At 42.8% G+C, this 16,241-nt stretch overlaps 1 protein-coding gene across 4 annotated transcripts in view; it reads left to right on the plus strand.

Moving 5' to 3' along the window:
• Positions 1-16,241, plus strand: part of ANK3 (ankyrin 3) — an 825,851-nt gene that overhangs the window by 303,770 nt on the left and 505,840 nt on the right. Inside the window, exon 1 of one of the 4 annotated variants that reach the window (XM_068258461.1) lies at positions 11,836-11,932. The exons of 2 other annotated variants lie outside the window; for them this stretch is intronic. In XM_068258461.1, coding sequence (XP_068114562.1) covers positions 11,930-11,932 — 3 coding nt within the window. In that variant the 5' untranslated portion in view covers positions 11,836-11,929. Of the gene's footprint in view, positions 1-11,835; positions 12,011-16,241 lie in introns of those variants that run through there. One more of the 4 variants, XM_068258456.1, reaches the window with a different exon arrangement.

The raw sequence follows: 16,241 nt of genomic DNA on the forward strand, positions 1-16,241 counted from the left end.
ATGCACAGAAATCGGCGGGAATCGCAAAAAAAACCCAGTCAAACGCCCAATACGAACGCTAACTCGATCGGAACGCAATGTGAACAAGGCCAAATACCAGAATTTGCAGGTCAGTCAGATTTTGCACTCGCCACTACCTTTTATGTTTAGTGCTAATGTTTTATCTCTCTAGACTTTGGAACCAAAGGGATTTTCTTTTGTAAATTTCAATGCAGTTCAGAAAATTGACTTTGGTATTAAGCTAGCTTGAAAGTTGTCATTGTATTTACACTCCCATTTATATTATGCATGAATAATTTTTGTATGCTATTCAGTCAGGGATAAGTGCTTTCTTCTCACTATACAACTAAAGCAAATTATAATATGGTAATCTTTTTAAAATATATGCAAATTCAAATTGAAGTTGGTATTGGATGTTTTGGCTTATAATTCTTTCCTAAAACTTTTAATAGTTGTAGTTTGTTAAAATTCTGTGCAGACCCAGCTGGATTAAAGAGAATCTGTATTGTTAAAATCGTTCAAAAGTAAACATACCAGTGCGTTAGGGGACATCTCCTATTACCCTCTGTCACAATTTCGCTGCTCCTCGCCGCATTAAAATGGGTTAAAAACAGTTTTTAAAAGTTTGTTTGTAAACAAACAAAATGGCCACCAAAACAGGAAGTAGGTTGATGCACAGTATGTCCACACATAGAAAATACATCCATACACAAGCAGGCTGTATACAGCCTTCCTTTTGAATCTCAAGAGATCATTTGTGTGTTTCTTTCCCCCATGCACTGAAGTTTCAGGCTGCTCTTTTCTTCCTGCAAACAGCTTTGCCCTTGTTTGTAATTCCTCAGTATGTGAAAGCCCAGGCAGCTCAGAGGACAATTTATCCAGCTTGTAAAAGATAAGAGAGAGAAGAGAGAAGCTGCTCTATTCCTAAATAACACACAGGCAGTGTGCATAAAGGGGAGTTCATAGCAGAACCACAACACTGAAGAACTTGGCAGCCTTCCAGACACAGGCCGACAAGTCTGACAGGGGAAAGATACATTGATTTATTACAGAGACAGTCATAGTATAAAGTGCTGCAGTTAGCCAGAACACATTAGAATAGATTTTGGAACTTGTAGGATGATAAAAAACAGGATGCAATTTTTGTTACGGAGTCTCTTTAAACACCCTGGCGTTCTATTAAGATCGCCAGGGCGGCTGCGGGAGGGGTTTTTTTAAATTAAAAAAAAACTATTTCATGCAGCCAACTGAAAGTTGGCTGCATGAAAGCCCACTAGATGGCGCTCCGGAGGCGTTCTTCCGATCGCCTCCGGCAGCCAGAAGTAACACGGAAGGCCGCAATGAGCAGCCTTCCGTGTTTGGCTTCTCCTGTCGCCATGGCGACGAGCGGAGTGACGTCATGGACGTCAGCCGACGTCCTGACGTCAGCCGCCTCCGATCCAGCCCTTAGCGCTGGCCGGAACTATTTGTTCCGGCTGCGCAGGGCTCAGGCGGCTGGGGGGACCCTCTTTCGCCGCTGCTCGCGGCGGATCGCCGCAGAGCGGCGGCGATCGGGCAGCACACGCGGCTGGCAAAGTGCCGGCTGCGTGTGCTGCTCTTTATTTGAGCAAAATCGGCCCAGCAGGGCCTGAGCGGCAGCCATCGGCGGTGATGGTCGAGCTGAGCTCGTCCATACCGCTAAGATGGTTAAGGTCCAAAAATGTACAGTATGTATTGTAAAGTAATTTTTAAAGGGAAGGTTCAGGGAGGGTGGCTAAAAAATAAAAATCAATTTCCAATTACCTGGGGCTTCCTCTAGCCCGTGGCAGGCAGGAGGTGCCCTCGCCACCGCTCCGCAGGCTCCCGGTAGTCTCCTGTGGCCGACCCGACCTGGCCAGGCCGGCTGCCAGGTCGGGCTCTTCTGCGCTCCAAGGCCCGGCACTTCTGCGTCCCACGCCGGCGCGCTGACGTCATCGGACGTCCGCCGGGCTGTACTAGCCACCCTCCCTGAACCTTCCCTTTAAGTTGATGGTCAACAGTTGAGTAGTTTACTGTAAGGTGTGTTTTAACATATAGAACAGTCTTTCTCAACCAGGATTCCCTGGAACCCCAGGATTTCTTGGGGACTCTGCAGGAGTTTCTTTGCATTTCCCCCCACATTATAATAGAGGGTACTGTAAAAATAAGCACTACATTGGGGGTCAGAATAATGAGCACATTAATAAAAAGCACTAGGATAAGGAGACCGTGTAATGTATGGCAGTGTAATAGGGGGTAGTAAAATAAACAGCCTCACCTACTTTAAAGGCCATGCCTCCTGCAAAATAAATCCAGGGGTTCCACGAAATCAAATAATTGTTTGCAGGGTTCCTTGAGATTCAAAAGTTATTTGCAGAATTCCTCCAGAACAGGTAGAAAGGTTGAGAAAGGCTGGTATAGAAGTATAGATAAAATTACCAGGAGATTGTAAGCTTACTTACCAGTTAGCAGAAACACTTTAAAGTTGGGGGTATATTGATTATTCCCCCTATTTATATAGGACAGCAGCATTCCTGTGTTTACGAGACAGACCAGTTGCCTGGAGAAACTACCCAGCACCCCCCCCCCCCCCCTTTATTCATTTAGTCGACCTCAACTCTTTGTGACCAGATGTACTTTTGGAAAACAGTGCGGGCGTTTATTGTCCCATCACACAAACCTGTACATGTTTTTCTGCCGTATGACTTGACATAGGGGACCCCTATTGGCCCTGAAATGATGGTTGGCCTTTCTGGCCAGATGAAATTGCAATAAACTTCTGACATCAAACTTCTGCACTGTGTTCCAGCAAGTCTTGTGTGCGGACTCAATTCCTTCAATTTGTGATATTGAGCAGCCTAGGAATCCTGCATCAGCACCCACAAACTCAGGTGTGCGGTTCTACCTCTTGGACAGATGTACTATTGCACTCCAGATGTCTCTGTCAATCACAACTTCTTTCAGCTGATACATAGGCTTGTTCATAGATTCATATATGCTGTCTATCCAATCCATCTGCCATCTTCTTCTTCTTTCCCCCTAAATTTTTCCAAACATCAATGATTTTGCCAAAGAATCCGGTCTTCTCATTATGTGACCAAAGTATTTGAGTTTTAATAGTATTATAAACACTTCTAGTGAATACTCTGGCCTTATTTCTTTAAGTATTGACTGGTTTGATCTAGCAGTCCAGGGAGCTCTCTGTAGCTTTCTCCAAACCCACAATTCAAAAGCATCAATGTTTCTATGCATGGCATTATTTATAGACCAACTTTCACAGCCGTATGCTACTACTGAGAAGACCATATCTTTGTATATCCTGATCTTTGTTGGTGAAGAGACTTCTCTGTCCTTTAGTATCTTGTCCAAACTTGACACAGCCTTCCTTCCAAGCAACAAGCGTCTCTTAATCTCATGGCTGCAGTCAGCATCTTGGTCCGAAAAGTTTGGACACCCCTGCCTTATGGTAAGTTCCTTTATAGTCACCATGGATCTTTAGACTGACTCGTACACTAGCTTGCATCTCGTGCCCTTTCCACTTACCTGCCACAGTCATTAAAGGGAACCTGAAGTGACAGGGATATGGAGGCTGCCATATTTATTTAATTGTAAGCAATTGAAGTTGACTGGCTGTCCTGCTGATCCTCTGCTTCCAATACATATAGCCATAGCCCCTGAACAAGCATGGGGATCAGATGTTTCTGACAAAAATCTGCCATGATTAGCCGCATGCTTGTTTCAGGTGTGTGATTGAGACACTACTGTGGCCAAACAGCAAGACTGCCAGGTGACTGGTATTGTTTCGAATGAAATAAATACTGCAGCCTCCTTACATCTCTCGCTGCACATTTCCTTTTAGTCCTTCTTCACCCTTAAGGATGGTACCACTCTCTCAACCACATGTGTGTACCGCATTCCCAATTGCAGTGTCTGCAGAAGTCATGATAGTGAGCTGCTACATGCCTTCTCACAAAGCAGGATCATCCACCAGGCAACCTAAGCAAGTGCCTGGAGCCTAGTGGGTGTCAGGGGCCCACCTGCCACCTTCTCTGACCTCTCTACACTTTAGCTTACCAAAAGGACCAGAAGAGGGTGCCAAATATAGTACTTTGCCTAGGGCCCCATTACATCATAATCCATCTCTGCCCTCTCATACTGGATTAAAGGGGTGGGGTCATGAATTTCAAGGTCATGTGATCCCCACTTCCCAATCATGCTGCTGCTACTCCACACCAAGCAGGCAATATGAAATCTGGATGTCATACCTGTCCCTTTGCACCACACCTCTCTCCATAACCATATCTAAAATGTATTTTCCTCCTGTGATTGTGTTTGTAGAGATTATGGCCATTTGTGTATCCTCCAGTGGCAGGGAATGGTGCCTGATGTGTAGCAATGCCTCTTAGGCCTGGAACCCACTAGCAGCGCTCTTCTAAGCACTTGTGATTTGAAAAGCATGTGCTAATGTAATGCTATGGGTGTGATCCCACTAGAGGAATGTGATTTTCTAAAAATCCCCCATAGCATTGCATTAGTAAGAGCTTTTCAAATCATCAGCACTTAGAAAAGCGCTGCTAGTGGGTTCCAGGCCTTATGGATGAATTTATGTCCGCATGTGAGAGAAGGCCAACTCTGTTATTCCTTGCCATTAGTTTAAAGTCCCCCAATTAGCAGCATATGTAGGAAGTTGTGGCACTTGTTGGTAACAAGATATGATGGGGTATAATAGGAATAATTTGAAACTAGTGGATGGCTTGTCCGGTGCAGTGCTGACATTAGACATAGATCCATTGCTTCCGCTGCTTTGGAATTAGAGCCATGTGCTACAGCACTTCCTAGAGATTATAGTGCAACAGGAATAGCTTACTCCAGATAAAACACATTCCTCCATAGGCTTCATGTGTCAGGGTGCCCACAATGCCTGTAAATAGCTAAAGTGAGATTCTCATCAACAGCAGTAGTGGTAGTCTTACTTTTACTGCCTTGTTTTCCAACACAGCTGCCAACATTACCAGTTTTTAAGGTCTTCTTTGTTGAACAATTAAACCTACAAAATAGGATGTTCAGAGGATTATTTACTTTAATAATTCCTGTATGTATTTTTATTTAAGTATTTATATAGCGCCGACATATTACGCAGCGCTGTACAGAGTATATTGTCTTGTCACTAACTGTCCCTTAGAGGAGCTCACAATCTAGTCCCTACCATAGTCATATGTCTATGGAAAAATATGTCTATGTATGTATCGTGTAGTGTATGTATCAGAGTTTAAGGACAATTTAGAGGGAAGCCAATTGACTTATCTGTATGTTTTTGTGATGTGGGAGGAAACCGGATTGCCCGGAGGAAACCCACACAAACACGGGGAGAACATACAAACTCATTGCAGATGTTGACCTGGCTGGGATTAGAACCGGGGACTCAGCGCTGCAAGGCGAGAGCGCTAACCACTACGTCACCATGCTGCCCATTGACAGCCCATGTACAGCTGTAAGGAGCATACTTACCTTTCCCTTCACCCTACAGAAGCTTAATAATTTTGCATTGTCAAATATAAGGGTCTGGAGATAAAGACTAGCAGAGAGGCAGATATTTGAAAAGCCATTAATTTCTTATTTTGAAAGTGTTTGTGTACTGAAGAACCGTAACCTACTGTTCTACTTCATCCCAATTACTAGCGGATATCCCCTTTCCCATGAGAATTCTTTTTCTTTTCTCAAATGGATCATCAAGAGGCTCTGTATGGCTGATATTGTGGAGAAACCACTCCCACAGCGTTATGTCAGCACCATGGTGCTGACATCACACTGTAGGAGCCTTGTTACATTGTGGGAAATAACTGCCAAAAATGCATCATCTCCTTCCACAGTCATCACCTGCCAGCAGTAAAAATGTCGCCAAGTGATACATGCCAGAATGTAAATCCGGGAGAGGGAACATTTTGCAATGGGAAAAGAGTGACTAAATCCTTTTTAAATATTTTTAAAACTAAGCACTTTTTTACATTATGTTGTTTTCACTGCAGTTCCTCTGTAGTGAGCTTGTTGAAACGCTGGGCAGAGAGCAGCATTCTGGGTAATTAACCCTACCACTTCTACCCGCTCAGCTGGAGCAATTAGAGCTAATTTGAATCACAAGTAACCACCGTGGTTACTCGTGATTAATCCGTGATGAGCAAGCCTAATCATAAGAGGTTACTAGAAATGGTTGCTTCATTTTGCGCACAGCCCACTAAATAATATGCTTTTCTGATAAACTGTGTTTTGCATGGAGTTTTAGTAAAAAAGAAACACAAAAAAGGCACACCACAGTGGTGAAAACACCAGGTATACCATTTATTTTGTAAAATCTATCGGGGGGATATGTTTATTTTGTGCCAAAGCGGTCATCTCTGGTTTCCTTTAAACCAGCAATTCATTTGCATCTAATTGGTAATGTAAAGCAAAGTGCAACTATGTACAATATAACATGTTTTTTTAGCAATCGGTTTCATTACTTTATGCATAAAACTACATTCAAGCCAAGTGTGACAAATGCTCTGTATGGAGTCCTATTCAGCATCATGTATGTGTTTTGTTCTATTCTGAATCTGATAATGATTCATTAGCTTGATTCGGTTGACAAAGAGGAAAAAAACAAGATTGATTGCCGATATGATGTCAGAACTGTTAAAGCATTAATTAAAAACACTAGACCTTGGATTTAGGGCTTAGTGCACTGTGACGATATATAATCAAGTAATTTGTACATTACAATGACTCATAAGAGGAGTTTTGAGAACAATGAGAGTCGTGAGTCAGAATTTGCATAAATCACTGTAGATGGGTGAGTAATGTGTTTTCAGGTGCTACAAATATGGACTGTAGTTATGTGCAAAAATGATATATAAAAATGTGCGGTTTTACTGATCTATACAGATCACAACAAATTATGAAAATGGATTATTGTCACCTGCGTACTCGCGCTTGACACAGACGCAGCGCATGGACGTAGCTTTTTTTAACCTTTTATTAAACCGGATATACGCAATTTTAAATAACTACAGTGCTTCTTTCATATGCAGTGTACAAGTTCCCAAAGTTTGCCACTGTTGGCTTAAACTGGTGCACCCCAGGGCTCTGTGCTTTCCCCACTGCTCTACTCACTTTACACCGATGACTGCATCTTCACAGATCCATCTGTTAAGGTTCTTAAGTTTGCTGATGACACAACAGTAGTTGGTCTCATACAAAATGGGGATGAGTGTGCATACAGCATGTAGTGGGACAGCTTTCCTCCTGGTGCAGCAGCAACAACTTGGGACTAAATGCTCTCAAAACCATGGAGATGATAATAGACTTTAGGAGATCTCCCCCCCCCCCCCCCCCCCCCCAGCACCTCCCCTTAACCAGAAATGGATCCACAATAACCCAGGTAGAGTCATTCAAGTTTCTTGGGTCCACGATCTCAAACAACCTAACATGGGATAACAATACGACCACTATCGTTAAGAAAGCGCAGCAGAGGATGTACCATCTACGGCAGCTGAGAAAGTTTGGCCTACCTAAAAATCTAATGGTGCAGTTCTACACTGCAATCATCGAATCCACCATAACATCATCTATGACTGTATGGTTCGGCTCCTGCTCAGCATTAGAAAAGGGGAGGCTGCAGCGCATCATCCGATCAGCGGAAAGGATAATTGGCTGTAGCTTACCTTCCCTACAGGATCTTTATGCCAGCAGGTGCAGAAAGAGAGCAACCAAAATTGCCTCTGACCCCTCTCACCCAGTTTACTCCATCTTCCAGCTCTTGCCTTCAGGAGTAAGATTCTGGTCAATCGCAACTAAAACCTCTAGACAGAGGAACAGCTTTTTTCCTCCGGCGGTAGCCATACTTAAAGGGATACTTAAGTCTGGGCAGTTTAACTCACCTGGGGCGTCCCTCAGCCCCCTGCAGTTGATCGGTGCCCTCGCAGCTCCGCTCCGATGCTCCTGGACCCGCCGGCGACGACTTCCGGTTTCGCCGTCACCGGCCGACAGGCATGGGAACGCGAGTGATTGTTCGCGTTCCCAGCCACAATAGCACCCCCTATGCGACTATTGCGGCCTTCTTGCCGCATGCTTACTGCCACTATACTCACATACTATCCTTGACTTATGATATACATACTGTATGTCCTTATATATATATATATTTTATTTTATTTTTGTGTTTGCATTTGTTAAACAACTGCCAAGACAAATTCCTTGTAGGTGCACACTTACTTGGTAAAATAAATTGATTTCTTCTTCTGATTAAATGCTTAACTACACTGTAACATTGAAGTGGTCCTGAACTCTTGCACAGAACAGAAGAAAAACAGAGAAATGTACCTTGTATGTATTTCAAGTGTCTAGTCTAATTCCCCCTCACAAGTGTAATTTGATGTGTCAGCTGTCTGCCTCGGCAGAGCAGCTAATTTGTAAATACAGGATGTTAACCCTATGTCTGCTTTCACAAAAGCAGGAAGTAGACACACTGCAGATTTATTGCAGGATTTGTATTCGCTGTAATAAAGATAATTTTTCTTAAGTATATTATGCTGCAGAGAGGAAGTTCTGAGTTAAGGTCTTCTTTAAGATGCCAATTAACAATACAATGTCATTTAATGATCCACCTTACGAACCAATAATCGTCTGGAAAAAAAACCTTCTCTTTTTCTGTCCTTACCTCACACTGACACGCAACTCTGCCAGCCAAAGCCAGGCAACACAAATAATGGAAAATGGCTAAGATCCACCAGGATGGATCTTTAGATCTGCAGATGATTGTCTGATATGCAGATGAATGTCTGTTAAACAAGGTGTGTATGAGGATCTGCAGATATTATAGACTATGAATGCATTTTGCAGGAGCAGATCTTTTGCAGATACTGATCTGTTGCATGTGTACAGCATCTTTGTGTGCAGCATCTTGCAAAGATTTTTAGCTGATGGGGCGTTCAGCTCCATAGAATAGACTGTGTAGGTATAGCTCTCATACTACATGGAAGGGTGTAAAATTGGTCTGTGATCTTGCCTTTTCCAAAGACTTTTATCTCAAGTGTGTAGAGGAAAATACATGAAGAACTACGTTCATCAATGTGTGGTAAAGGTGGCCATACATTCATCTAGTTTCACATTTGAGTCCTGGCAGATTCCATAACTCAGGATCTGCTACGAATCTATTGCTCCAGCATGGCCAATCCAATTTCCATCGATTTTGACCTAAAATCAATTAATTAGATCAGACGGGATAGAACGTTTCTGGCAATCATGAGAAGCGTTGGAGCGGTGCTTGGTTGATGGGCCATAGTGCTGCATTGTATCGAACTGTGCAATGCTGCGGTTCAATTGGTTTTCAGCAGATTTTGAATTCTACTGAAAATTGATTGTGTGGATTAGGAATATATCCATCTCTGATCAGATTCCGGTCAGTGGGATCGATTTATTTTGCCTCATCGGGTGCCAATCTACAAGTGTGTGGCTAGCTTAAAGAAAACCTGTGAGGAAAAAAGTGCCTAATTTGTGTACTTACCTCAATAGGGGGAAGCTGCTTCCCCCATCCATGTTTGCTTGGCCTTTCCAGTGTCAAGACCCCTAAAGCTTGCTGCCGCACTCTAGTAGGTCAAAGCCACTGCTTGGGCTCAGTGGAAGCCAAGCCTGTTTGGCTCCATGCAAGTGCGCAGGCGCGAGCCGCCTGCACAGTGTGGCCGAGCTCCGTCGACAAGCCCTTGTTGACTGGCCTGCGGGGTCCTGGCGCTGGAACGGGTAAGTAAATAGGGAAAGCTTCTGAGTAGAGATGGTCAATGAGATGCAAATAATTTCAGGTTTATGCAGGATTATACACATTTTATATGCAAATTTATGCAGCTTGAAAATGGACCAGTCAAATTTTACCTCAGCGTGATTTGATTAATTTTCAAGCTGCATAAATTTGCATACAAAATTTGCATAATGCTGCATCAACTCAAAATTACTTGCAGCTCATTGAGCATCCCTATATTTAGGCACTTTTTTTCCCTCACAGGTTCTCTTTAAAGAAACATGTAACTAAAAAAAAAAGTTCCCCTGGAAGGTACTTACCTTGGTTGGGGGAAGCCTCTGGATCCAATCGAGGTTTCCCCGTCCTCCTGTGTCCCACGGCGGTCTCGCTGTAACCCCCCCCCCTTCCCCCGAACAGCGGGGATGTAAATATTTACTTTCCCGGCTCCAGCGCAGGCGCAGTATCGGCCCTCTGCTTGGAGATAAATAGCTGATTGCTGTCGGTCCGCTCTATTGCGCAGATGTAAGTCTACTGCGCCTGCGCAGTAGAGCGGCCCCAACAGAGATCGGCTATTTCCGCCTATCTCCGTGCTGAGAGCCGCAACAGCGCCACCTGCTGGAGCCAGAAAAGGTAAATATATCAAGCCTTGTCAGGCTTGTGGAGCGAGGATTGTGGGTCGCTTTGGGGTAGGCAGCGCTGGATTCCCTGCAGCTACAGGGATAGGGGAAGCCTCATTGGGACCCTGAGGCGTCTTCCTCCTGAGGTAAGTTCTCCCAGGGGACTTTTTTTTGTTTTTATACAGGGTCTCTTTAAGGCTATGTCAACACCTTAGATTTGTGTCATACCAAACAATTGTTCAGTATTATCTTGGGTGAAAATCAGGCATATTTACACGCATCCTCTGATTTTAGTTGCTCTCCTCTTCATCTGCTAAGCTGGAAAATCCTTGACCACTGATGTAGTTCCCGCAGATGGGCACCTCCTACTCATCCTTTCCCCTCCCCTTTTTCTACAAGAGATAAAGTTGTTCTGTTAAGAGCAGAACAGTGAGTCTGTACAATCCTAATACATAAACTGTCACCTGAAAGTATCAGGAAAAGGATAGCTAACTGATTAAGCTGCTTCTGTCTAGAGCAGGGTCCCTCTATTGACTGGTGTTGGGTTGACCAGACAAGCAAAAAACAAACAAACAAAAAGTTGTTGTTTCCTTAGAAACAATAGCAACCTTGGTGGCATCTGCTGCCTGCTTTACACTCATCTCCACTTCCTCCTTTGTAGGCATGAAGTCAAACAGAACATTGATGCTTATGGAACAGTAATCCAGAATGCACAGAGAGCAGTGGCATTGTGCCTGCCAATGCAGCCGCTAGCTCTGTCTATGGCAGCCTGTAGAATCAAGACATTTTGTATGGTGTCCTTGATGATAAAAAGAAAATGGCAAAGGCAATATATTTGCATATCAAACCTGAATGGAGTGAGCTCCAGCTCCCTGAGAGAAAGCCCGATTAAGATTGTTTGCATAACGCATGTCTGAAGATTACTTGCATGTTTGCTGTCAGGCCGGATAGTATTGTGTGCGACACCAGTAAGCATGCTGGGGTTTGCTGCTATTTGTGGCTCCTTTGAGATGTCAGTTGCCTAGGAGATCACTGGCAGACTCCCAGCAACAACCTGCACCCGGCTGGCCTACAAAGAGAGAGAAAGCTACCACAGATCTCACTCCAGTCATTAGATATTTCCTGAAGGGATCACCACAGCGGACATAAGAGGCTTTACATATCCATCAGCTGCCTCCATTGTTAAATCTGTTGTGCAATAAATTGCAGAAAACTGTCTGATTTGTCTGTATTGTTTGTCCAATAAATATAAATTATTTCCGTCGCCTGGTGTATCACTCCATCAAATATCCTCCTCACCCCAAGGTTAAATGTTTCTGTTTCCGTTGCCACGGCAGGCCTGATCCGACTTTGTGTCACAACCAATTTAACTAACATGTTAAAGAGATTAGCCCTTTGCGATTAGCAAGCTCAAATTTTGTCCTTTTCTCTTTTCAGGTAAGTGCCTCTGAACCGTCCCTTCTCATGTGATCACTTTCTATGGTGCTATGTTGATGATGGCAATGATAACGTTGAATTTGGTGCTTTGTGGATTGAATACCTGATAAAGATGGTAAGTCAACATTACCCACGATGCACCTGCAGCTGGCTGCCCCGATCTGACCAGAGTAGTTTGATTCCTTATGAGGAAGTAAGTCAAATTTCAGCCATTTCTCGCTAGATTGTGAGATATTGATTTTTCTGTGGATCTGGTTTTTCCCCCCCTCAAGTTGCTGGAAGAGTGCCAGTGAAACCATGTCAGCGTTTTTCTTCTGCAAGTTTCGATAATTGAATATGATGACCAGCGTGCTTGCTGCTCGTTAGCTAAATTAGTCCTTTTTTTTTTCCATTTTAATTAAGTGTGTTTACAAGGGCTATAGTAAGAAGTAACAGCAGTGCTGACTATCTGAAATGTGTGTGGCTTTCTGTGTTTGCCATTTTCCTGAAGAACTGTAGCCCCATAAGGGTATTTAGAGCCTATAAATTCTATAAATTGCAGGATTTTGCATTTGTTCAGTGATTATACAGTATTTAATCCTGTGTGTGGAAAATAAACACTCCCAACTGCAGTAGCTTGCACCAAAAAAAGCCATTTCTTTGACCGAGATATATTTTTTATAAAATATTGTTAAATAAAAGCTGCCTATTCCACCCAAAACGGATTTTGTTTTAAGTTTTGAGTGTATATATATCTATCTTTGCATTGTTTTGCTGTTTTTTCTTGTTTCACCCCACCAACAAGACCATAATGAATTCTCTTTCTGCTATCTTGAATCCCCAACTTGTTTTTCTACTTATGAATTAATCTGAAGATGGTGATGGCATCTGTTATGCTAGGTACACACGATGAGATTTTTCAGCCTAGCATCTGTTATGCTAGGTACACCCGATGAGATTTTTCAGCCCATTTACTATCTGATTGATTTTCCAATCAATTTTCTTATCTTTTCTCATCAGTTTCTATTTACTTATATGAGAAATCGATCCGAAAAATGATCAAAAATAAGATCGGACATGTCGGAAATGATCTATCGAACCATCTATCTGCCAAACTATCTTATGGTGTGTACCTAGCATTAGGGCTTGTGTACATATTTTGCCTCTTTGACTTGACTTAGGACTTTGACTTAGTTTTAAAAGCAGTATTACGTTTTTGGTGAGGGGTTTTGGAGAAATGTTATCTGGCATTTGATTCCTATTTATGTGTTTTCTTTAATTTCCATTTTTCCAAACACAGCCTTTTTATTTACCTTTGAAGTCCTTTCTTTTTTTTTTTTTTTGTGCTGTGACTGAATGTTACCAAACTCAAATTCCACAACCCACTGCAAATGTTCTTCACTTTTAGATAGAGTAGGAAAGGTTAGAAAACCTGTCAGGCTGTTATTGAGGTCTATTCCTCTGTTGAAGAGAAATCTACTCACTTTTTGTCTTTTTTTTTTTTTTTTTGTGACACAAATAACTGAATTTAACTTATGGTGGCACAAAGGAAGGAAATGAGTGAGAACAGTAAGCATCTGACAAAGGTTCTACATGTTTCACGCTCTGCTGTAGAAAGTTTCTCTTAATATGGTCTCTCTGGATTACTCATTTCCTGTATGGACAGGAAGTACAGTATCTTTACCACCAATGGGGACAGTTGCAGAAGCAAAAACACAGTTGTGTTGTAATCATTCTTTACTCTGTCCAAAGTTTTAAATACAAATGAAACTCCTATTCAAATACAAATAAGGGCCTGTACACACTGAAAAACGCAAGCAAAATCGCATGCGTTTTTAAAGTGCCTGTAGTTTTAAAAACGCATGCGCTTTTGCCTGCGTTTTTTGTGCCTTTGCGTTTTTCTTGTAATTGCTGATTGGCTAAAGAATCCTTTGTTTTTTTTCTAGTTTACATTTCAACAGGAATCAGGAGATTGCAGAGTCTTCTGGGATACTGACTTCTGAAAAACGCAGGCAAAAACGCAAGCGCATGCGTTTTTAATGCGTTTTTCATGCGCTGCTATTAAAAAAGCGCAGCAGGCACTGCGATTGCGTTTTTCTAAAAAGGCATCGCACCAGTGTGTACAAGTCATCACGATTTTTATTCTTTTTCAAAAGACCTTGCGTTTTTAAAAACGCATGCGTTTTTAAAAACGCAACGCAAGCGCAGCAGTGTGTACAGGCCCTAAAGTGCTCTTCTCGCATGCAGAGGAAACACAAATGTCACATTTAGGACTGATTAATATGCAGTGGTTGTGCATTACACAGTGCTGCTCAGCTCCCGGCATTGCATTCTAACTCTGACCCCCATCCGTTGAGCTGAGTAGGGCAGTGCATAGTGTACTTCAGCACAAGCCATTAGGGGAAATGTTGGACAATGATTGTTGTTCCTGCGTATCAGAAAATATGTATGGTGTGATGCATTTAATAATGGGGAAGACCTGTCAGACTTATAATAGTTGACGACACCTAGTCTATGCAGTAAAGCTGGCCATACAATCTTGGTTGTCCAATCTTACCACTGTTATATGTTCTGTAAACAATGTATTGAAAGGACCACTATGGGGAAAAAAGTAAGCAGTTAAAATCTGACAGAACAAATAGGTTTTGGACTCGATAGTCTGTGTTTTCTTTGCTTTCAATAGCATTTCCTGAACCAGCAGTTTAACTGCCAAAATAGTAAGATGCCAACCTCCGTACATATTTGCACACTATTTTATCAGCTAGACTTAGCAACTGCCGTTCAGGAAATTATTTTGAAAACAAAGAAAACCCTGAATATCGCCCATGAGGCGATGGACTAGTCCAAAACCTGCCGGCTATGTCAGGTTTTAACTGTTTACTTTTTTCACTGTTGTGGTCCTTTAAATCTGATGTCCCTTAACCACTTGAGGACCATGGTGATAACCCCCCTAGTGTCCAGGCCTTTTTTCAGGAATTGGGCCACTGCAGCTTTAAGGCTTTGCTGCAGGGCCGCACAACTCTGCACACAAGTGGACCCCCCCTTCCTTTTCTCCCCACCAACAGAGCTTTCTGGGGTCTTTTTTTTTTTTAAATAAATTTACTGATTGATTGATTTATTTTATACTCACCCGCCAGCCATTCAGCGCGATCGGTTGTCATAGGCTTCAACCTATGACAGGGGATCACTTCCGCAGCTACAGAGGGGACAGCCGTGTCACACGGCTGTCCCCAGTACAGTGCTGCCATAGATCGCAGCGCTGTACAGGTTAATTAGACATCGGTTTCGCCGTCTAACAATCTCGCCGCTGGGAGACATCCACGATCTACTTCAAATCCCCGCCCCAGGACTTGATGCCCATTGGCGTTAGGCGGTCCTGGGGCTGCCGCCACGATCACGCCTATTGGCGTGACACGGTCTTTAGTTAGTTAAAGAGGAACTTCAGCCTAAACAAACATACTGGCATTAAGTTACATTAGTTATGTTAATTAAAAAAGATAGGTAATGTCATCCTGTTTTAAATGAACAGGCACATTTTTGTGATTTCATGGGGGCAGCTATATTTTTGGATGAAAGGAGGTGACGGGCAGCATGAGACACCGTTCCAACTGCCCTGTGTCCTGATCACCCCTCCCAGTTGCTAGGCAACAAGAACAACATCAGAAATCCCATCATGCTTTGCACAGCATCAGGGGAAGAATGCCCGGGCAATTTCTTTGATGGGGCGGAGCTTTGCTTCTGTGCAGCCAAAAATGAGGCTTTGATAAGAAAAATAAAGTTCTGATGCTGTGAAACTGTTAAAGAAACATTTTATGTGCTACTGAGTAGATTTTTAGTCTGGAGGTTCACTTTAAGGTGCTAATCAACGGTACAATCCTGTGGTCGATCGATTAATTTCCGATGGCCGTGGTAATCGATTGCAAATGATCAGTTGTACCCATTAATGGCAGAATTCCTAACAATTTGATCAGATAGATGGGATTAATAAGAAAAATGTATTCCAATGATCTGATCGACCTGGATAGTGGGCATTCGGCTGTTAATGGGCACGACTAATCGATTACCGCAGTGATTGGATACAGTTGATTGGCAGCAGGATTTTACCATTAATGGGCACCTTTATACTACATAGATGTGATTATATTGTACAGGACTATATGATGTATGGCTATTTTAAAGGACAACTGAAGTGAGAGGGGATATGGAGGCTGCCATATTGATCTCCTTTTAAGCCATACCAGTTGCCTGGCTATCCTGCTGGTCCTCTGCCTCTAATACTTTTAGCCACAGACCCTGAACACGCAGCAGATCATTCTAAAACATGTATCGTTGTTTCTGACATTGTCAGATCTGATATTAGCTGCATGCTTATTTCTGGTGTTATTTAAACACTACTGCATCCAAATAGACCAGCAGGGCCGCCAGGCAACTAGTACTGTTAAAAA

This window comes from Hyperolius riggenbachi, chromosome 10, assembly GCF_040937935.1.
Source record: "Hyperolius riggenbachi isolate aHypRig1 chromosome 10, aHypRig1.pri, whole genome shotgun sequence".
Lineage (NCBI taxonomy): Eukaryota > Metazoa > Chordata > Amphibia > Anura > Hyperoliidae > Hyperolius > Hyperolius riggenbachi.